Raw genomic sequence first — 22,910 nt, forward strand, 5'->3', positions numbered from 1 at the left:
TACTCTAGTTCTCTTTTGATCAGTGTCAGCATATCTTTCTTCATCTGCTTGCTTTTTCCTATGTGTTTTGATATTTAAAGTAGATTTCTTCTATACAGTATATAATTGGATTTTGTGTTTTATTCCACTCTGACAATCTCTTTTAGTTGCATTTATATCACTGATGGTTAAAGTGATTAATGATATAGTTGAATTACTGTCTAACATATTTGTTACTGCATTTTTAGTTGCCTTTGTTTTTTATTCCTATTTTTGTTTTTTTTATGCCTTCCCACTTTTTTTTTTTTACATATTTGGTTATTTGAAAGGCAGAGAGGTGGCTAGGAGGGAGAAAGAAAGATCTTCCATCTGCTGGTTCACTCTCCAAATGGCTGCAACAGCTGGGGCTGGGCCAGGCTGAAGCCAGGAGCCAGGAGCTTCTTCTAGGTCTCCCATGTGGATGCAGGGACTCAAGCACTTGAGCCATCTTTGGCTACTTTCTCAGGTTCATCAGCAGGGAGCTGGATCGGAAGTAGAAGAATAGGGAGTCCAACTGGCACCCATATGGGATGCTGGCACCCCAGGCGGAGGCTTAATCTGCTTAATCTTTTTTTGAAAGATAACTTTCCCACTTTTTAAAAAAAGATTTATTTATTTATTTATTTATTTATATGGAAGGCAGAGTTACAGAGGGTTGAGGGTATAGGGGGAGAGATCTTACATCTGCTGGTTCATTCCCCAAATGGCCACTATGGCCGGGACTGGGTCAGGCCCATCCACATCTCCCACGTGGGTGGCAGTGGCCAAAGCACTGTGTGCTATCATCTGTTGCTTTCCCTGTTGCGTCAGCAGGGAGCTGGACCAAAAGTGGAGCAACCGGCATTCATATGTGTTGCTGGCCTGAGAGGTGGCAGCTTAACCCACTTGCCACGATGCCAGCCCCCGCTTTCCCACTTTGTGTATGTGTGTGTGTGTGTGTGTTTTGACAGATAGAGTTAGACAGTGAGAGAGAGACAGAGAGAAAGGTCTTCCTTCCGTTGGTTCACCCCCTAAATGGCTGCAACGGCCGGCGCTGCACCGATCTGAAACCAGGAGCCAGGTGCTTCCTCCTGGTTTCTCATGCAGGTGCAGGGGCCCAAGCACTTGGGCCATCCTCCACTGCCCTCCCGGGCCACAGCAGAGAGCTGGACTAGAAGAGGAGCAACTGGGACTAGAACCTGGCACCCATATGGGATGCCGGCACTGCAGGTGGAGGATTAACCAAGTGAGCCACGGCACTGGCCCCATGTTTGTGTTTTTTTTTTAATTGAGCACTCCTTATTACTTAATTTCCTTTTGTCTCTAAGCTTGTACTTCTTTTTTCATTTTTTAGTGGTTGCCTGGGAGTTTGCAATATGCATGTACCAAGTACTCTTTCAAATACCACAGTACCACCTCATGGGTCATAAGAACACCTTATAATAACAAAATGATCCCTATTCCACCATGGTGTATCTTTTACTATCGTCTTTCACTTTGCTTATATGTAAGCATAGATAGGCATACACAAATGAATGTCTTGTTTCTGTTGTTACTTTAAACAGCTGTTGTGTATTAAATCAATTAAGAGTAAGATGGGGCCGTCACTGTGGCATAGTTGGTAAAGCCGCCACCTGTAGTGCTGGCATCCCATATGGGCGCTGGTTCGACTCCCAGCTGCTCACTTCTGAACCAACTCTCTGCTATGGCCTGGGAAAGCAGTAGAAGATGGCCCAAGTCCTTGGGCCCCTGCACCTGCGTGGGAGACCCAGAAGAAGCTCCTGGCTCCTGGCTTTGGGTCAGCCCAGCTCCAGCCATTGCGGCAGTGAACCAGTGGATGGAAGTCCCTCTCTCCCTCTCTCCCTCTCTCCCTCTCTCCCTCTCTCCCTCTCTCTCTCTCTCTCTCTCTCTCTCTCCCTCCCTCCCTGTCTGTAACTCTGCCTTTCAAATGAATCTTTAAAAAATAAGAGAAATTAAAGTTTGTATTGGACCTCTACTTACTCTTTCGTCAATGTTCTACTTTTCTTATGTAAATCCGAGTTTCTGAGTCTGTGTTTTTTCCCCCCTGTGTTTTAACTCTCAGAAGAGCTTCTTTTAACACTTCTTGGAAAACAACTCTATTTAGAGTCTGATTCTGATGCTTATCCAGCCTTTCCAAACTGTGTTTCTTGCCTTTCAGTGTGTTTTGTAGGGATTTTTTTTTTTCTTGATAGCCGGACTGATTTACTGTGTAAAAAAATGGTCCAGTCTAAATGGCCATCAGTATGCAGCGGTGAGTGTGGAGGCGGGGGAAGCAGTCTGTAATCCCGTGACTGGTTCTCAGTCTTGTCCTGAGCCGAACCTGGTTACGGGCAACTTCACATGTGCTGCTCATCCTGTCCTTTTAGGCGGGATGTGATGGCTAACGTGGCCTGGAGTTGGCCATTTTCCTTCCTCGACATGGAAGGATAGAACCAGCTGTGGTTGGTTGGGTAGTTCCTTTCCCTTAGGACAGTAGGGCTCTGATAATGACCCCAGCTCACTGGGTTCTGGTTAAATAAGTTTTTCCGGAGGACAGACTTTGCTAAGAGGAACAGAATGTGCCACTGTATTTCCAGATGGTTCCATTTTCCCTCTCTCTGCTGGAAGCGGGAGGGAGTTCTTCTCTGATACTGTAACAACCTGGTAGAGCCCCCAGGTAAAACTCAATGCCCCTCTGGGGCTGTCAAGTCTCAGAATTTTCCATGCTGCTCACAATTAATCAATTACAGTTTTCTACCTCAGCACTGGTTCCCTCGGCTGTTTCAGCCTTCAAGTTTCTTCTCCAGTGAGTTGTGATTCTCTGAATGTGGCCCTGGAATCTTGGGGACAGTGGTTTGCCTTGTGGTCTCACTTCTCTTGTGGATCTAAACGTAATTGTTCATGTTTTCAGTTTGTTCAGCTTTTTACTTGTTGTCATGATGGCTTATGTGCTGGATCAGAAACTGGAAGTTGTCCTCCTTGGTTTATTTTGGGCAAGTTTTGTGTATGGTGTGAGGCAAGGAGTCCATCTTTATTCCTTTTCATGTGGATATTCAATCGTCCCGGCACTGTCAGTTCTAGGAACTGTTCTTTTCTCCTTTGTGTTGTCCTGGTGCCTGTGAAAATAATCAGTTTCTGAATTTTAGACTTTGTTTCTCTATTGTCTGTTCTATTTCACTGATCAGTATGTCCATCCCTACAGCAGAACTGCAGCATCTTACAGATTTGAGTAAGTTTTCAAATTGGGAATTGTTTTTCAGTTTTGTTTTTCTTAGTCAAGATTTTTTGGTTTGTTGGTTGGTTTGTTAGCTCTTCTCAGTCTCTTGAATTTTATTATGAATTTTAGGGTCAGTTTGTTAGTTTTTACAAGGAAGAAGCTAGAATTCTAATGAACTTACTTCCTTTTGTAAGTAGTAATAGCATTCTAAATATTTACTTGGAGTAATTTCTTGATTTTGTATTCTTTTTGAAAAGCCAGCAAGATTCCTTTCTTTTCAGGGTGCTCCAAGATAATTTAAAGATATTGTCACTATCTTCAGTTTTAACTATTAGATAGAGTTTTTTTCTCCCACAAATGCTAAGAAACACACCAAGAACATTTTGTTTGTCCTGTTTGTGTTTACCAAACAACGGTTTTTCTTTTCTGTGTTGTAAAAGACTGGGATGCTCCCTAATGAGAGACCATATATGTAGGGGGTTGTGCTAGAAAACTGGCAACGGTTTGAGTAAAACAGCAGAGTCTGCCTAGAACCCCCATACTTCCAAGGATATAATTTCACAGTGCTGTAATGCACTCAGGTAAAAATCTACTTCTTACTTACTATGTTGGTGACAGAGTTGTTTTCTAGAAAATTTGCCTTAAGAATAATTGCTAAAATATTAATGGTCTATCAAGTATAGTAATCAGAATGTTAAACATGACTAGTTTGAGTGAAATGGAATGCACTGAAATTTCTGAAATTAATGTAGGATGAAGAAAGTATCCTGTTTACTAACGAGCTCAGTAAATATTGGTTGAATAAAGGAATGAATGAAAAGAAGCCCCTACATGAATCACTGCTTTTAAAGCCTAGGCCCCTACCTTAAGGATGATTCTAGTTAATCCCTCAATTCAAAAGGATAAATCTGGTATTCAGGGTGGATTGTTTTTCAGTGTTTTCAATTTTCTTAAAGGATAACTGGAGAGTCTCACATTTTTACAGTGTTTATGTCATGGTTGGTGCCGATGTCCCATTTTCTTCTTGTTTACGAGAAGTTGAAAATCCACAGAATCAATTGAGATGCAGTCAAGAAATGGAGCCTGTTATAACATGTGATAAAAAATTTCGTACTCAATTTTACATTGACTGGTGCAAAATTTCATTGGTGAGTTTTTGTTTTATTTTGCTTTTGTAAATGTAATTAGGATTGATGTGGCTGGAGATAATATTCGACTAAAACCTGAATTGCTTTTAGGAACAAATCCTGGGTTTACTTTGTTAACTGCAATTGACTTCCTTTGCGTTTAAGGATTTGCTAAATTCGTTGACAGTGCATCCATTTAGGAAAGAGTATCTCCACTTTTGTACTCTCTCTACCCTTGATTAGTTGCTGGGACTGGATTAGCTTGGCAGGTGGTCCAAATGAACCCCTTGGACACCCAGGTGGCTGTTAAATCAGCACAGATAATAGAGTCCATGTGATGTGTGCAGAACGTCTCTTCTTACATGGGCTACAGCTACCCTGCTTTGGAAGGAGAGAATGGAGAGCAATAATAAATCTGAAAGCAAGGCAGTGTCCTACTGTGGTCCTGTGTCCTGGAAACTCAAACTGTAGGGAAGGTTAAAGGGATAAGAAACAATTCCAAGTGAGGAAAGTTAAAGTCTTACCCACAGCCTTAAGAATAAATTCATAAACATTAAATATTTCTTTCTAAATCACTTTTTAATTTGCATGCTAAAAATGTAAGATTTCCTACAAATGATATGTTAAAAGTTTATGTGTAGACTTATTTTATATTACATGTCTAAATACAATATTTTGATTCTGCTATCTGAAAGGAAATTTGTTTTAATTGTTTAAATGATCTTCAGCTTTAACTTCTGTCAGCTAGGATTGGTGTTCACTGAATTAGATCCAAGTTTAAAGTTGACATTTGAACAAAGTTATTGACTCAGAGACAAAACTGTCACCATCTTTGTCTTGGAGCGGCCACTTGCAGACAGCTTTCCAGGATCCAATAGTGAGGAACATAAGTACTCAGGGTGCAACATTCAGCACCCCTTGTGGCCTTTTGCCCTGGACTCTTCACATCCATAGCATCTGAGAAAAATAATGCTCTTTTTCTGCCTTCTTAAATCAAGTAAAATCATTAACTTGTTGTGGTTTATGTACCTTGTAGGTAATTGTGGAATTTCAAAGCTCACTGTTTCAGTCATGGTAATGATGGTACAAGGGTGCAAAAGACCAAGCAACTGCAGTCAACTCAGTCATAACTGCAGTTCTCTCTCCACCGTCAGCAGGTGGCAGACCCTGACACACCAGCTTACTTAGGGTTGTCCCATAAAATGAGTTTATGTTTAGTAGCATGATCTAACCTCTGAAAGATTAAAAATGACTTATGCTTTGAAGGTTGTGGTTTATATGGTAAGGCCTTATAAATGGAAAGGTTGAGGGTCTTCAGTTTTCATTTTACATGTATGTATTTATATGCCACCTCTTACCACAAAAGATTTGAGGGGGCTTAAATAAAAGAGTTGCACAATAAACATAAATAAAATATGAAAGAGTGGAAAATGAGGACTTAAACTTCATAGAACTAATCATAATAAGCATAAGGTCATGATTGACAATATACCTCTTAATGTTTAGGATTAAAAAGGAAACTCACCAGATGTTAGTTCTCACCCTTAAAAGAGTCAGAGTATCACTTCTTTGGCAGAAAATAAAATTCTTACTGGCTTGTATCATTAACAAAATTATTCAAGTGGAGTCTTTGGAAGAAGATATTCAGTAATGTCATAAAGGTTTCTCCCAAGTATTATTTTTAATAGCAAATAGAGTAACCAATAACAAATTTTGCATGACTACTTTTTTAGTGTCCTTTGAAAAAACCTTAGCATAATTTCATGTAGCTCAGTGAAAGCATACTAATATGGAAGCAAATTAATATAGAGTATGTGCTGTGTGTTCTTTGATGCAAAGATAGAATTTAGAAAAAACTATGGCATTGAATGGGTTCTATATTCCTTACACTGTTTTTCCTAAAAATTACTTCTGTTAGCTGGATGCCAGAAGTATCGAGGACAATGCATTTGGAAATTGTCCCTCATGTTTTACTTTTTCTCCTTCCCTGATCCTAAAATCTCTGCCTTCTTACCTGGCTATCAGCCGGTCCAAGATTTGTTTAATTTCTGCACCAGCGGTCTGTCGCTGGAGAATGGAATGTGTATACAGTAGTGTGAAGGAATCCGCTTTGGAGAAAGGAAACGAGGAGGAGCAGCTACACACACAAGTACACAAGCACGGTGTGGATGTGGTGTTGGAAGGACTTAGCAGTAGGTGAAGCGAGAGCCTTTCCAACTTTTATTCCTCTTCTAACTTTAGAAAACTGTTGCAGATTTAGGGGGATGAAGACCTTGAAGAGGATGACTTTTTTAAAGCATTTGTCAAGGAATGATTTGCTGTGTCTACATACTAAATTCTCAATGTTTACAAATGCTAATTTGATGTGTAACTTTCTTCTTTTGTATCAGGTTGATAAAACAAAGCAAGTGTCCACCTATCAGGAAGTGATTCGTGGAGAGGGGATTTTACCTGATGGTGGAGAATACAAACCCCCTTCTGACTCTTTGAAAAGCAGAGACTATTACACGGATTTCCTCATTACCCTGGCTGTGCCCTCGGCAGTAGCACTGGTCCTTTTCCTAATACTTGCTTATATCATGTGCTGCCGACGGGAAGGAGTGTGAGTACTTTAAACCACTAATAAGAAATTAGAGGGCCTGCTAAGATAACAACATAGAGGATTTCATTAAAAGCAAAGTTTCATTTAGTTCATAAAGCACTTTATAAATGAATTGAAATTGTGTTCTAGTCAAACTGCAGTGTTTTATTTCTATAAAGTGAATTAAAACAGTTTTGAGTCTAGTAAATCAAATTAGGGGATATAATTACTTTATTCAAAAATTATCAAGACTAGATACAACTTCATGCTGGCAAGACAGTCCCAAGAATAATTGGCACTAGATATTTTGGTCAGCCAAGCCATCTTCTGTGAGCAGAAACTGGAATCTACTGACATAGTAATTGCGTTTTAAATAAATAAATAGTCTTAGTTTGAGCAGAAGTGATGGTCAGAATTCTTCTTGAAATTGTTCTGCTGTGAAACAGGGTAGCACAACATAAGTGTTTAAAATATATTAAAAATAACATAGGAGTAAATTAATGAAAAGATGGTATAATTTGAGAAGTGAGACTTCCTAGACAGTACTTTCAGGACATCTGTGTCCATTAAGGTACTCTCCTGAGATTATCTGAAGTCAGAGTAACAAAGCAAAGCAAAGGATAAAAAATAATAATAAAGCAGCAAGTAACAGACTCTGCCATTTTTATGTGTAGCTTGATTTTGTTCGGCCATGGAACTTATTGCAGCCAAGAGCCTGGTTCTCAGTCTCCATCTTTTTTTCATTTTTCTGTGTGTGTCTCATCAGTATTTCATCGCTGTATGTGTACTCATCCAAGCAATGTCATCACCCTGGTGGCAAATGCTGCCTGGTTGCATCTAATAGTAACAATGTCAGCATTTCCACATCATGCAAGATCCCATGAGCATAGAGTCTTAATGTTCCAAATATCAATGCTATTATTTAATTCATAAATTTTGTTTTGTTTCTAGGGAAAAGAGAAACATGCAAACACCAGAGTAAGTGTCTTCTTTCCTGTTATTTTCTTTGTCATTTTTTTCGCTTCTCAGTTGCCCATCATGCTATGTACATGTGTGTGTCCTGCTTTTCTTCCATTCGTCATCTTTCATAGTTTATTTCATAGATGTGAAAGCTGCTTCTAAATAGAGATGTTGAGAAGGGAAGGAACCAGAACTAAAAAGGGCTTTAAAACAAAGACTACTTAGGTTAAAAAAATTCAGCCTAAAATATTTGAGATTCAGAACATTAACTTGCCATTTATATTATGTGATTTCCCAATCTTCATTTCTATAAACCAGAGAACAGATGAAAAGATCTTTCACACACGTTTTCCTGAATCTACAATAATAACCTATCATAAAATGAAAATTCTGTGAGTATTGGTAAATGCCCCCACCAGAAGCAATAATAAAAAAGCCATGGATAGTTTTATCCTAACCACAGAAAATAAATAGAAAACTAGTTACTTAGGGCCATCGTAGTGAAACAGTGCTCACGGCTCAGTTTAATGTGAGACTTGTGTATTTTAAAAATCAGTTTATAATTTTGATTTGGTAGGTTAAAAGATTTTTTGTCTTTCTGAAGTCATTTGTAGTAGAATGCCCGTAGTACCAAAGTGTCTTGTTATTTTAAAAGAAAAAAAATTGCATGACTTTTTCTAATTGATGACCTAAAGGGTAATATGTGATTTTGAATGTATGTTGTCTTATTTGTTTTTGACCTAGCATTCAACTGGTCCATCACAGTGCTATTCAGAAATCTACCAAGGAGCTCCGGGATATGTCCAAGAATAGAGAAATAGCATGGCCCCTGTCAACGCTGCCTGTGTTTCACCCCGTCACTGGGGAAGTCCTGCCCCCTCTGCACGCAGACAGCTATGACAGCACGAACACGCCATTGATGCAGACGCAGCAGTGAGTATCCCGCGGAGCCGTCGGCGTTCATGTGCACGCACGCGCGTCTTTCCTGACGTCTGTGAAGACCACAGCTCTTGGTGGTTGTTGCTTTTGTTTGTTTGTTTAAAACTGGGACAGAAAATACCAAAAGGATGTTGATAGTGTAGATTTCCAACTCTACTTTCTTGGCGTTGGTAATAAGATATGTTTGCTCCCAGATGAGTGAGCAGGATAGTAGCATATCCTAAAGCATGACAGATTGATTGATTTTTGTAATTTTTTTAGTTTGTGGATTCATTTGTTTGAAAATTTCCACAGATCTTTATAATCTGAATCTTTTGCCTCTGGATAAAGGACTTCTAGGGTATGAATGTGTGTGTGTGAGGAATTTGCATGTATACCAGAACAGATACTTCCCATTTGTATTTTATCTGTGCACATCTTCAGTGCTAGCAGGGCTGGGGTCAGAAAGCCAGGAGGGTACTCCGGAACCGGTGACTAAGGGAAGGGTGTGGAGGAAACTGCCAGTCGTTCTTGAAGACGCACTGTAGGGGCCTCAAAGCTGGATCTTGACATTCGGGAATGGTGGGAAAACTTTATTCTCAAGCACGTGGCTCCTTTTTTCTTCCTTAACTGTATGTTAAAATGAATTGAATTCAGTCACCCCCAAGTCCTAGAAGTCACAGGTTTGTTTTGGAGGTTCTCCACTTTCACTTCAATTTTGTGGGGATGTGGAATGGATATGCCAAAAAAAAAAAAAAACAAACAAACAAACAAAAAACAAAACAAAACAAAAAATCTTCCTCTCTCCCTTCTTTTCTTTCTCGCACATCCTTTAAGATAGGATTAAAAAAGTAAACATGTATTGATTAAAAGTTTATCTGGGAACCATTCTGGGTACTTACTCCTCTTGAGAATGTTTGTTTTGTAACCACGTAAAATGCATGTGGCCATTTGAAGATTAAAAAGTAATGAATGTGTAACAGTAAGACTAGATAAATTTTTCCAGAATACTTTGGGAGTACAGAGATATTATGAATATTTTCCTAAAGTTCTCTAATATCAGTTATGTAGAAATGTATAGGCTAAGGTATGTTTTGTCTATGTACCTGTACATGTATGTGCGTGTTTAAGTAATTATTTGAGGCCCTTCTAAGAGTAGCAAGGATTGCATGTATTTTAATTGTTTGAAGTGGTCCCTGGGCCTAGTGGTTAAGCTGCTAGTTGGGATACCTGTATCTTAGATCAGAGTGCCTGAGTCTAGTTCCCAGCTCTGGCCACTTTCTGACTGTGGCTTCCCACCAGTGTGGACCATGGGAGGCAGTATAATTGGGTTCCTGCCACCCAAGTGGGAAACTTAGAGTTCCCAGCCCTGGCTTCAACCTGGTCTAGCCCTGGCCATTGTGGGCATTTGGGGAATGGAGCAGTGGCTGAGAGTCCTGTCTTGCCCTCTCTCTCTTTCTGTGTCTCTCACTGCCTTTTAAATAAATGAATAAAAGTCTACCAGGTTTTTTTTTTTTTTGAGTTTTAGAAATACTAATGTATCTGAGATATATTGAAGTTTCACAAAATTTATTTTTCCTGAAGGAAGAGTGGGTTTCTGTGCTTTCTATAGGTCAGTGGCTTATCCAGTATGGGTGGTCATAAAACCCGGGTCCTTAGAGGCCTACACTGATGAGAAGAAGTAGTACTTGTTAGCAAATACTGTAATAATTCACAGTTTCTTAATCTCTCCTGCCTTTGCTAGATGAAAATTATGAATAGACTTATAATTCTTTTTTTTTTTCTTGACAGGCAGAGTGGACAGTGAGAGAGAGAGACAGAGAGAAAGGTCTTCCTTTGCCGTTGGTTCACCCTCCAATGGCCGCCGGGGCCAGCGCACTGCGCTGATCCGAAGGCAGGAGCCAGGTGCTTATCTTGGTCTCCCATGCGGTGCAGGGCCCAAGCACTTGGGCCATCCTCCACTGCCTTCCCGGGCCATAGCAGAGAGCTGCACTGCAAGAGGGGTATAATTCATTTTTAAAATGAAAAGCTTTTGTACCTATTAAGATTGAATATTTCTTATATATCCTAAAATGTCAGTAAAATATTGAAAAATTGCTTCAAAATAAAATGGCCAAGTACACTTGGAAAACAGGTTTTGTTTGCTTTTCAAACCAGGAGAGTTCTCAGACAGTTTAGTGTATTGATGTACTTGGGGAATCTGAGAAAAGAGCAGAGTAATCTTCAAAGAACAGAGTTTGGGAAATTCTTCCAGTGACAAAATAACAATGTTACAAAAGTTTAGCACACAAAACTAGCATAATGAGTAGGAGAACTTGAATATGTTTTTAAATCCGTTTATCACTGGTAAAATTTAAGGGAGAAACTTTTTCTAACTATATATTGAGAATAACTCCTTAAAATTATTCTGATTCCATGCAGTTAGAATTTTGCAACATTGCTACATAAATGCAAGCAAAGCAAAATTTCCTGTTTAGTCTACATCCATGTGTATCTTCCTGGTCCTTCTGTGAGCCCATCACGACTGTCATTATGTTGATCAGATCTCTCTATTTGCAAATGTAGTAGCTTATTACATTGAGCTTGCAACAATTTCAACATATATGTATTTTTAAGTCCAGAAAACCTTCATGTGATTCAGATTTCTACTAATGGGAAAGCTCCATTAACGGGCACTTCTATATAAATAGGGACAGAGATAATTGATGATGTTCCGTGATTATTAGGAGCCTCTGTGGGATCATCAAGTACGTCTGACTCATCAGAGGAAAATTAAATTACATTCGGTGTAGTTTCAGCGTTGAGTGTATATTATCTTTCTTTTATTCTTGGAAATGGATAATATGCACATGGTCTCTATGGTAACTCCCTATAAGCCAGAATATGTCATTAACCTCATTTTCCAACCATGCCAGATAATAGGGAATTTATTGTGTCCTGTTCATCACAGCTGTCCTTACGCAAATTCAACTTTTACTCTTTACCTGAAAAATGGCCATGTTTTTAAAGTTTCATTTCAGCACCAACAAGACACTCATAAATATTTTGGTCATTTGAATGTAACTGAATTCTCAAGATTAAAATGAGATATATTTGATGAGGCATTATTGTACTTGATAACCAGGTATAAGCTAGGCTAATGCTGCCTTGTACTTATCAATTAACCTTTTTGTAGCAAGGCATACTTTTCATCTTTACATATGTGTACTAAGTATACTGATCTTATCATCATAAACAGTTGGGCTAACTATTAGATGTCATATTTATTCTTCAGACTTGACACAAGGAATATCCAAGAATTAGGGTGGCTAAAGATTTATGTTGTCTTACGCAAACAAGACTCATGGACACAGGAAGCTTTCTTTCAAAGCTGGATAGAAACTACTTTGGTCTTTGAAACTTCAGAGCAGTTGTGTAAGGAGGGGCTGCCAGTTACGCATTCCACAGTGATAATTTCTTCTTTGCTGGAGTGCTTCACAGGGCTCCGGATTGGCACCACAAATTATCTAGTTAAAAAATGTTTTGAAGATAATACATGTGAGATATTGATAAGAAACAAAGCTAAATTATGTCAGAAGTGAGATGAGATGATTCGCCTGTCCTGATTTGCAGTCAGGGGGAAATAGCTTGCCCTTTCACCCCTAGGGGCCCTAATCCTGGTTACCAGCAATGGGAAGTTGGAGACAACAGAAAGGACAGCTGGGGTCAAACTTGGGGTCTTCCCATGGTCCCAGGAAAGAGGGGACTCGTTTTGTACAGTGCTCCTTTTGCTTTTCAAATTCAGACACTGCACAAACAGCTGATAAAATTATCTGCTGTAGGCCGGCGCCATGGCTTAACAGGCTGATCCTCCACCTTGCGGCGCCGGCACACCGGGTTCTAATCCCGGTTGGGGCGCCGGATTCTATCCCGGTTGCCCCTCTTCCAGGCCAGCTCTCTGCTATGGCCCGGGAAGGCAGTGGAGGATGGCCCAAGTCCTTGGGCCCTGCACCCGCATGGGAGACCAGGAGAAGCACCTGGCTCCTGGCTTCGGATCAGCACGATGCGCCGGCCACAGTGGCCATTGGAGGGTGAACCAACGGCAAAAAGGAAGACCTTTCTCTCTGTCTCTCTCTCTCTCTCTCTCTCTCTCTCTCACTATCCACTCTGCCTGTCAAAAAATATATATATATATATATCCGCTGTAGAATGTAAGGTCAGTTCAGTTTGATCTTTGCTTATCTATTTATTCTTTAATAAACTTTCTGTTTTGGAACACTTTTCAAGGCAGGAGAGTTACGTAGATAATACAGGGAATCAGACACCGCTCCATGACTTCTCTCATGAACATCTTGCAGTGCCATGGTCCTTTTGCCACAGGAAGGCCCCAGTGTGGGTTCTATACTGTTTGCTCCACTTCAGCCTGTCTTAGATTTCACTCTTTTTCCAACTAATGCTCCTTTCTTGTTCCAGGATTCTGTCTAGGACATGGCAAGCATCAGGTTTCCTGGGTCCCCCCCGGTCCACGTCCCGTGACCTGGGCAGCCCCGAGAAGCACTAGCCTAGTGTTCTGACAGCACCCACTCCCCTTGTCCAGTCGGCTTTCTGTTTGCTGTACTTCCTCATCTGTGTTGCCAGGGAGTAAGTGCTGCCATTAATAGTTGGAAAGATTTTCTCCTCACTAGGCAGTCCCTTTACTTATTGCAGCCCACTTCTGGAAATCACAGTATACATTAATCCTTAAACTGGCTTTCCCCAAAAAATAGTCATTGTGACTGGGGGTTATGGCGGTGAACAAAGTCTTCTCAGGAATTAACATCAGAAATCTGTTACAGATTTGCCTAACATCCTTCAAAGATAAACCTTTGAAATAACCTAAAGGGGGAAAAAAAATTCCAGGTCATTTAGATCCTCAGAGGAGCACTGTGGGAGAATGTAACTTAACTGGTCACAAGCACGTTGCCCGTGGGAGTCCCCCTGTGGCTGTCACAGCCCAGACCCGCTGGAGTCCTGGGTTGGAAGCACCTGGTCATGGCAGAGCAAGAAGTTTGGCAATTGCTGATTTTGTTCCTGATTTGAGTGACTAAAGGGAGATCCAGAGCCTCTGGTATTTCTGGGGGGAGTGGGGATGGGTTGTTATTCCCACTTCTGCCCGAGTCGCCCGGGGGTCTGTGTGAACGTGGGAAGCAGCAGCAGTCTCTGCACATCAGAAGGTTTGGGCCGTCAGTGGGTCTGGGCTTCTCAGCCACGGGACTTTGTTCCTTGTTTTTTTCTTCTATACTTCCTTAAACTTCCTGGGCAAAATGGTGTGGAGAAGTGAGAGCTTAGAGCTGTGATTAGAAAACAGTGCCTGAATGGGGCAGAAAAGCACCCACATTTGAAAAGCTGACAGCAACCGAGAATTGGTGGTCACTCTGCCATTTGATGCTTTGGGAAAGGGGCATTGACCGGAGGCTCCCAAACATTCCATTCTCTAAAAAGAATTTATTAAATTCATAATGAATTGCATTGCTTTGAGGGAGATAGTCTGCCTGTTTTATTCTTTTCTTGCAACAACTTCAGTACCAGTTGATTTTTCCTGAGTAGGAGGCATCTTCAGAAAGGACCCTTGTGTTATGCATAGCCAGGAAAAGCGCCCCACACATTTTCCAGGAAGATTTTAATTGGCTATAAAAATTTTCCTTATTCATTATACTAAACATAATACCTAATCCTGGATAATTGGGTGTTCTTCAAAAAACAGGAGGTATGTTGTACTCAATCTGTTGCAAATGAACAAATATAAAAGTAGAATTAAGGCTTCTAATTAAAGACAGTAACTAATTATTTTTGCTTTTATTTATGTATTTTTGTGTTTGCCCTCTCTTTGCGAATATATGAGAATCAGCTTGCTAGTCAAGCTTCATAAATAAACAATTAAGTTTGAATAGAAACTACTATCAGTGTCAGCGGACCTGGATAATGATTTCTTGTTGACAAGAATTTCCAAGCAGTCAGGGATTTTTAAGAGCCATTGACTTAAAACAGAACAAAAAACAAACAAACAATTAACCTTAATGTAGTGAGTAGACACTGCAAGTGATAGGTGCTGTATTACTTGATATGTTTTGGTTCTCTAGGTTCATATTCTGTTTAAAGCTGTGAGAAGCTTGCTTTTGGCTTATACAAGCAGGGGGGAAAGTTATAAGCAATGGAATTCTCTTTTTTCCTTTTGACTTCCTGTAGAATACCGCATTGCTTTTATTTAAAATTACAGTTTAGAAATTGTAAATGAGGGTGATGTTTCCAATTTCTTTGAGAACTTCTGTCTCCTTCCTTGTTCCAAATTATGGCCTGATCCCTTAGTAAAAATAATTGGAGGTCCAACTCAGCATTTTACAGAAAAAAAAGAAAGGTGTGGAGCATTCAAGGTTTGAGAAATATAAATTTTGCTGAAATAATTGGGAAATTGCAAAACATAGTATTATTTCTTATTGTTAAATGACTGCATAGTAATTTAAGGAAGAAACGTTTTATATTCCATGTAACTAAAGTCTTTTTTTTTTTTTCAAGTTTGGCACAGATTGTGTAGCTTTCTGCAAACCACTTTGCTGTTGAGTCTTTCAGTAGCAAAATAATCAGATGATAATCATCAACCTTACTCCTAGAATTACTCTACAGGGTATCTAAGAATGGCAAATTACCTTGATATGGTCATACAAATAGCAAGTAATTGTGTACTCCCCCCAAATCACTTATTTATTACTTTGCAGGTTATTACCTTTGCTTTCTCAAAGAAAGAAGTTTGTACAGTGACTAATTTACACAGTTTCCTATTTAAGTGCCTGTAATTAATGGTAATAAAATTAGAAAATAATTAATGCTAATAATTCAGAGAATTATAGTTTTCTTAAATTTCTAAATAATGCGGTTTACACATAATAACCTTTCAGTTGGTCCATTAATAACATAATTATTCTGAGTAGTGTATGACCATAAAGGCCCTTTCTCTGAAGGATTACTGGGCCTTTTTTGAAGTCAACCCCCACTCTCCCGCGTAATTGGTGGTAACAGCCAGCTTTTACAGGGTGATGGGAATACTCCCACTTTCTTCCTGCATTTCTGAGTCTTAACTGTAGTACAGTTCGTTGTAGGCATTTTTCCAGTTTGCCTGAAGCAGAGCTCTTACGAAGGTGCCTCCCTTCAACTCTTGAATGGAACACACAACTCCAGATATGCCCATCATAGATACTCTAGTATGCTAACACTCACACTCACGTCCAAAAGCAGAGCTGTGTATGCACACCTTGGAGACTGAAGGGGGCGTTCAATCTCAACATATTTTTGGTTGGGCATGTTTTTGTACACTTAAGCACTTTTGACGTAACTCTTCTAAAGTTTCCATTGAAATTGCAAGAAGTGTATGTGCATTGTTCAAACTTACCCATCTGGGACAAGCACTACAGATACTTTTGAATCCCCAAGGCAATACAAGGCACACAATCTCATTCTGGTGCAACTTCCCCACATTTGTTGCTAGTTTGTGTGTGGTGCTTTCTCAACCGACCATTGTTCTTCACCTCGACAAGGCCACAATGACTGAGAAAGTTTAGCAGTGTAGCAGGGAAGCAAACTGGAGGCTAGAGGGTTTGGCTTGACCTTGGTCAGAGGTTTTCAAGCTGTATCCCTCAGAGGGTAAATTGGGAGGACAAGCAGAGGTCCTCATTGTCTCATCCAAAGGGGATTCTTGATCTAAGAGAGATTTTCAAAAAATCTGTGCCTTTGTTTATCAGCCCCTGCCCATGTCTGAACTCTGACAGTTCTGTGTTTTCCTTGTTCTCTTGGCTGTTTGTGGTTTGTCAAAGCATGTTAATTTCATCTGCTAATACACTAGATAGAGGTAGAGATGACAAGGAAAGGGGTGATGCTTGTGTGTGCTGTGTGCATGTCTACAGAGTAGGCACTGGGTCAGTGTATGTACACTAGACCCAAATCAGTTGTACCTCAGTAGTCCAAATAAAACACATCCTTTCACCATATCTGAAATGTCCAAATGTCCATGTAATTGTGTTTCAACTTTGGTAATAAAAATGTTTCCTTTTCCATATTTCCTTTAAATCTAGAACTTATTTCATCTTTTTGGTTTATAAATTCATCTTTTTGCATAAACAAAACCAATATGAATAAGTACATTGTGTGAAATAGTAAAATAAGAAGCAAACCAAAATAAATACTCCCTTAGACTACAAAAGGAATAAATAAGACTAATCATTAATAGTGAAAAAGAGTGTAGTCTTTGGGATAAATTATTATATAACTGTCTCAAATTGAATTAGAATTGATTTTGTCATTTCCTTAGTAGTATATTTAAAATGGAACTGAAAAAAAATTTTTAAATCGCTCAAAGATATTAGCTATAGATTGAGTTTAAACAGTGTTTAACTAGCACTCAGTGTTTCCTGCTGCAGATTGTTGAATTTGAAACATAATATTTGCCTGTCTGAAATGATTCAAATCAGTGGTTTTCAATTTCTGTTTCTTGGGGATTTCTTAGAAATGTCTAGGGGCCAGCATACGGGGCAGAGGAAGTAAAGCTGGCAGGATTCCTAGCTTCCTTGTGTCAATCCAGGCAACCTCGGCTTTGTCTCTTTTGTGCATCAGAATTCTGCTTAGGATTTCAATTAAGAGGAATTTCAGTGCTGAAGAGAAACAAAAAAAAACTTTGAAAATCCCTGGCTTGTATCAAACCTTACTCATAGCAACGGGCTGACTCCTAGAGTTTCTTCTGAAAAAAAAAAAAAAACCTGAAATATGTATTTCCATAAACTAATTTTAATATCAAAATTTGAAACTGAGTTTATCTCCTTGTTAATGAAGACATATGTACTATGTGAGTCTTTAAGGAGCTTCACTATTGCATGTATTCATTAAGAACATTGCATGCTTACCATTGGGGCTACTAAACAAAATGGGATGAGTCTCCTTCATAAGGCATTTTAGAGCAATTAAATACGATGTATAGAGAAGTGCAATGACAGCAGGTGAATGAGAGAGCATGCTAAATGTTAACCCAATTGGGACACGCTTCGAGAGTGAGTGTAGAAGGTGGGGTTCTTGAGCTGTATTGCTTTTTAAGTTGAAAATAATGTTGAAAGTTTAAATACCATTCCTGTGAGAACGTTTATAAGAGTAACATATATCCTCTGTAGCAAGTTTTGAGTTGAGTTTGCAAAGCCAAATGGAAGCTGGTTGGGTGAAAGACAGGGCAGCGGCTGTGGTGGTCGGTGGTAGTGTTTTGTGCAAACAAGGCCACTCCGTGTAGGGAGCAGATATATAGAAGAATTTTTAGACCCCACTAAGAAACCTGAAATTTAACTTGCGGATAGGTATAAGGAAACACTGAAACAAGTGTTATCTGACTGATGTAATCAGACTTGTGTCCTGAAGATAATTCTGCCAAAAATGTGCAGATCAGAATGTAAGGGAGCAGGAATGTGAATGAGGAAATAAGTTAGACCAGTTGCAGGGAATCAAGTGAGAAACCAAGTTAGCAATGGAAAAGGGGAAGAAGGGGACAGATTGAAATGTAGTTGAGGAGAAATGTTCAAAGTTCCTCAGTGGTGGACTGTGGGGATTCAAGGAGAGGGAATGTTGAAGATGCTAACTACGTTTTGACTTCGAAGTACACTTGAGTAGGTGGCCATTGCCATTCCCTGGCAGGAGGTTAAAAAAGCCAAGGTGTGGGATAGTGAATGACCTGAATCCAAAGGATTTCAAGGTGCAGACACAAGCTGTGGCTGAGATCACTGTATTCATTCTTTATTCACCCACCCCCAGCTACATGACCGTAGACCTCCAGGCCTCTATCCTGTAACTCCTGCCTGTTAGGGTTGTTAGAGGTAGTTTATGGGTACAGCATGTAGAGGGCATACAGTTTAAATGTGAGGATGTGAGGTACTTTAAAACAGAGCATGTGGTAACAATACCATGAATGTCCTAGAATTTTATGTGTCATATTATATTATATGCTGTTATTCTATATCCTACATTATAAGCTCAGTTTCCTCCTCTGAAAACTCATGATGGGAAGAGGGCGCTGGATTATGTGATTGGGGGCCCATCTCCCGGTACAGTTTTCCGTTCTGATATGTCTGTTTTTGTGTTCACATTTGCATACACAAACATAGTTTTACTCAAAAATGTCCATCATTTCTAGGAACTTGCCACATCAGACTCAGATTCCCCAACAGCAGACTACAGGTGAGTATGAAAAATAACCAGTTGCTGTTTATACATAAAGCTAATCGATTAGAAGGTGATTAAGACACTATATAATTTATTAAGCTATAGCTTCACCCAATAAGACAAAACAGTTGTGTCATCTCTTTGTCAGACTTGGAATCTCATCATAATAGATTATTGCATAGGTTAGCATCAGAGTGTGAACATAGGGTACATAATCGTAGAGCAAAGCATCCATGCAGGTTGTGTATAATTAAGGGGGCTGAATGCAGTTCCCTTCCCTCACCACTGCCCCTCACTCTTCCCTTGGTCTGAAAGATTCTTGGCTTGGATGCACCCAGCATTTGTCTCAGTAAGTGGGCACCTTGAGGCTGGCTCTGACAAAAGGAAACCATTGTGACTGATCACTCAGTCTTCAGGGCAATGAATGAGAAGTGGTTGTCCTGGTACAAAGCTGTTATCACCTGACCAGTGGGACAACAAGATGGCGGCCAGTTCTCCCAGCACTACTCTGTTTCCCCAAGACTTGCTTTCTTCAAGTTTATTTCTTTCAAGTGTCCCTAAACATTTTCCACAGCCAATTATTTCATTCATCTCAGTGCTGAGTAGATAACTTATTCATGATTGTTTTCTAATTAGTGGTTGATTCCTACTTCTAATTGCCAGGCAACCAGTAATGCTTTTGTTAACTCTTTTGGATAAGCAAGAGAAGTCTTACAAATGTAAGTTGGGAGTGGAATTCGAAGTCTGAATAGTGGCATTGTGGCAGGGAAGCCATTAAGTAAGTCTCTGAAAAACATCAGGCACAGGTAGAAATGTATTGGATGTTTTCATTGAAAATGATCTTCTCTATTACTGCTTTCGGGAATTTAAGGAGATTTTCGTTTGACAACTTTTCAAAGATTTGAGGCAAGTATACAACATTTTCCATCACATCTTAATTATAAGACAGCGTTTGTCAGAGATTTTCTTTCCCCACAGTTTTGGTTACTTGTTGGCATTAAACGGTAACGTGTTTAAGCAAGACTATTCAGCATATCGATGTGGTAGTGGTACTTTGTAAGCATTCAGAAGATTAAGGAAGGAACAGACTTTCTTATGAATATTTCTCACCCAAAAAGAAAAAAAAGTAAATGAATCCTTACTACCACTAATTTCATGGCTACTTTTTTAAAAGGGGAAAGAATTTAAAAGAATATTTCTATAATGGAAAGATAGAATGAATGTCTTCCTCATCACCCTCGTCCACCTCCATCTCTTCTGTGATTTCTGTCTTCGGATTCTTCATTGTTTCAGGCACAGAATGAATAAAAGGGAGATAATTTGTAGAAAAATAGTAAATATTTATTTTGAGTATTAAAAAAATTGGGATTTCACTTATTTACCCATTAGGGGAGATAGGAAACTTTAGTAGATGTTAGTAGGGATGATATTATTTACTTGTTCAATCTAATTTTCCAAACTATCTTTTTCTAAAACAGGTTTTGGGGAGCAAGTATTTTATTTGAGTCTAGAAAGCTTTGATTTTTCTTAGCTAACGTAATAGCCTGTTACCTCTTGTTTTCTGTTTTTCTGCAATTTGGATCATACTATTGACTACAATGCACTATCTCCCCTTGGTTGTTTCATCACTGTATTATCAGTGAGTCTCCAGGTATCTAAGTGCTGAAGGCAAAGAGCCCCCCAGCTTTTTTTTGTTTTTTTGGTAATTTTGAACCCTGCTCCTGCCTCTGACCCATTTACCACTGAGTAGGTCTTACCCACTGCAGAGAGGAGCTAAGTGGGCAGTTACATTCTTTATTTCCATTCCCATGCCACATATCCAAATGAAAAAAAAGTTTGTTTCTCAATTTTTAAATTACTCTGTTCTGTCTGCAAATGTGTGGATTTGGTGCTGTGTACCACAGCTCTTCTGTTCTTCCAGTCCTGCCAAGAGGCAGCCACATTTGTGCACGATTAGCATGAAAGAACAACGGCTTTTCCCGAGTCCTCAAAGCGCTGTGCTGGTGTCACCGCTTTATGAAGATAGCTGAGGCACAGAGCGTGCCTCTTACGTGGCAGATGATTTTATTTGTAACTACCTGTATGGAATTCAGCAGAGGAGAGTGCTTTTTTGAAGTTTGCTTTATTAAGTTGGTTGTTTTCTTTTTAAATTCTCAACAGAAGTTTAAAAATGAGCCAGCTGCTAGTGTTGTATGCCCAGACTTGAGCACTAGCCGGGATAATAGAGCCGTTAAAAGCTGACAATAGCCCTACCTTTTGGACGAGGCCCAAGCCATTAGGTTTGATGCCCCTTCAGGTTTTCACATTTTCTCTACCCTTCCAGCCCACATGATATTTTTTAAAAGCCACGATTAAAAGGTACAGTCAAATATCCCGCAGCCAAGCTCTTTCTTTTTGTTTATTGTAGGAGGAACTTGCAGACCGTACCTTTTGAGAAATACAAAACATTATAGCTTTGTCCAAGAAGGAGAGGACTAATTTAGAACTTTCCCTTTGTTTCTTTTGTCCTTTAAAAACTAAATGCAGAGCAACAAGGCGTTGTAACGTTTAGGAAGGTAGAAAGTTTCTCCTTTCAATAATTTGTTTGCTCAAAATCTAACCACATTCATGCCCTAACTAACTCATGCCTGTATTTGTTCTTACACATTGCAGGTAAATGGTATTCCTGAAGAGAGAAAACTGACTGAAGCAATGAATTTATAATCAGACAAAACAGCAGTTATATCTTACCTCTTTTCTCTTCCAATAATGCATGAGCTTTTCTGGCATATGGTGTGCATGTTGACAGTATTAAATGTATACCAAATAATACAACATGGCTTTCATTTTACTAATGTTATTTTTTTGTACTTAAAGCATTTTTGACAATTTGTAAAACATTGATGACTTTATATTTGTTACAATAAAAGTGATCTTTAAAATAAATATTATTAATGAACCCTAATGTCTGGTGACAGTTACTTCAGGAAAGTGTTTGCCTCCTGTTTGTGGAAATCTTTCAGTCGCTAGGAAGAAGTTCTTGCATTCATCCTTATTCAGCAAGATTTTTTTAAGTGCTACCTTTTAATGTTCTGAATGTCTACACATCTGTGTTCCAAGGGCGCAACCCATTTAAATAATACTTTAACTCTGGAGGCCTGAGAAGCCATTGGTTTTATATAGCACTTCTTGGAGTGGGTTGTAGGGTGGACCTCATTTTATGGATGTAAAACTGAAGACACCCAGTTCATGCTGGGCAGCCCAGGTTCCAAACCCACTTGACTTTACATGTTTGGTCTTAGCAAGCCAAGAGCTGCTACACAAGTAACTTGAATTAGCTCCAGAACCTGTGTCCTCTCCAGTAACTCCTATGTTCAAGACTTAGCAGAGTTCCTCATAGAGAGAAATTCCAACAGGTGCTCTGTTGGTCTGCTCCATGGATTCTGTTGGATCAATGTAGCCATCTGGTCATCTGGCAGGGCAGCTTCCTTAACAAGACAAGCTGAAGACTTTGCCTTACTCCGCTCAAGGCAGATCTCTGTTAGTTGTTAGTTGGTCAGAGGTCAAACAAATGCTATCTAAGTCTGCTACTGTGTATGCAGCAGTTTGTCTCCCACTATCATGTCATCAACATTGGTATCCTTTACTTTTTTTTTTTTTAAGATTTATTCATTTGAAAGGCAGACTTACAGAGAGGAGAGCGGGGATATTCCATCTGCTGATTTACTCCCCAAATGGCCACAACAGCCACGTTAGGGCCAGACCAAAACCAGGAGTCAGGAGCTTCTTCCAGGTCTCCCACATGCGTGCAGGGTCCCAGGGACTTGGGCCATCTTCCATTGCTTTCCCAGGTGCATTAGCAGGGACTCATATGGGATGCCAGCACTAAAGGCCATGACTTAACCTACTGCACCACAGCACTAGCCCT

General features: G+C 39.6%; 1 protein-coding gene across 8 annotated transcripts in view; it reads left to right on the plus strand.

Annotated features, from left to right (window-relative positions):
• Positions 1–21,937, plus strand: part of SGCE (sarcoglycan epsilon) — a 71,481-nt gene extending 49,544 nt beyond the window's left edge. For 2 of the 8 annotated variants that reach the window (XM_062178876.1, XM_062178880.1), the window contains 4 exons: positions 4,200–4,362; positions 6,732–6,943; positions 7,874–7,900; positions 8,627–8,819. In XM_062178876.1, the coding sequence (XP_062034860.1) occupies positions 4,200–4,362; positions 6,732–6,943; positions 7,874–7,900; positions 8,627–8,819 (595 nt within the window). Of the gene's footprint in view, positions 1–4,199; positions 4,363–6,731; positions 6,944–7,873; positions 7,901–8,626; positions 8,820–18,974; positions 19,019–21,655 lie in introns of those variants that run through there. The other 6 variants (XM_062178877.1, XM_062178881.1, XM_062178874.1 and 3 more) reach the window with 5 other exon arrangements.
• The last annotated feature ends 973 nt before the right edge of the window (positions 21,938–22,910 follow it).

This window comes from Lepus europaeus, chromosome 20, assembly GCF_033115175.1.
Source record: "Lepus europaeus isolate LE1 chromosome 20, mLepTim1.pri, whole genome shotgun sequence".
Taxonomy (NCBI): domain Eukaryota; kingdom Metazoa; phylum Chordata; class Mammalia; order Lagomorpha; family Leporidae; genus Lepus; species Lepus europaeus.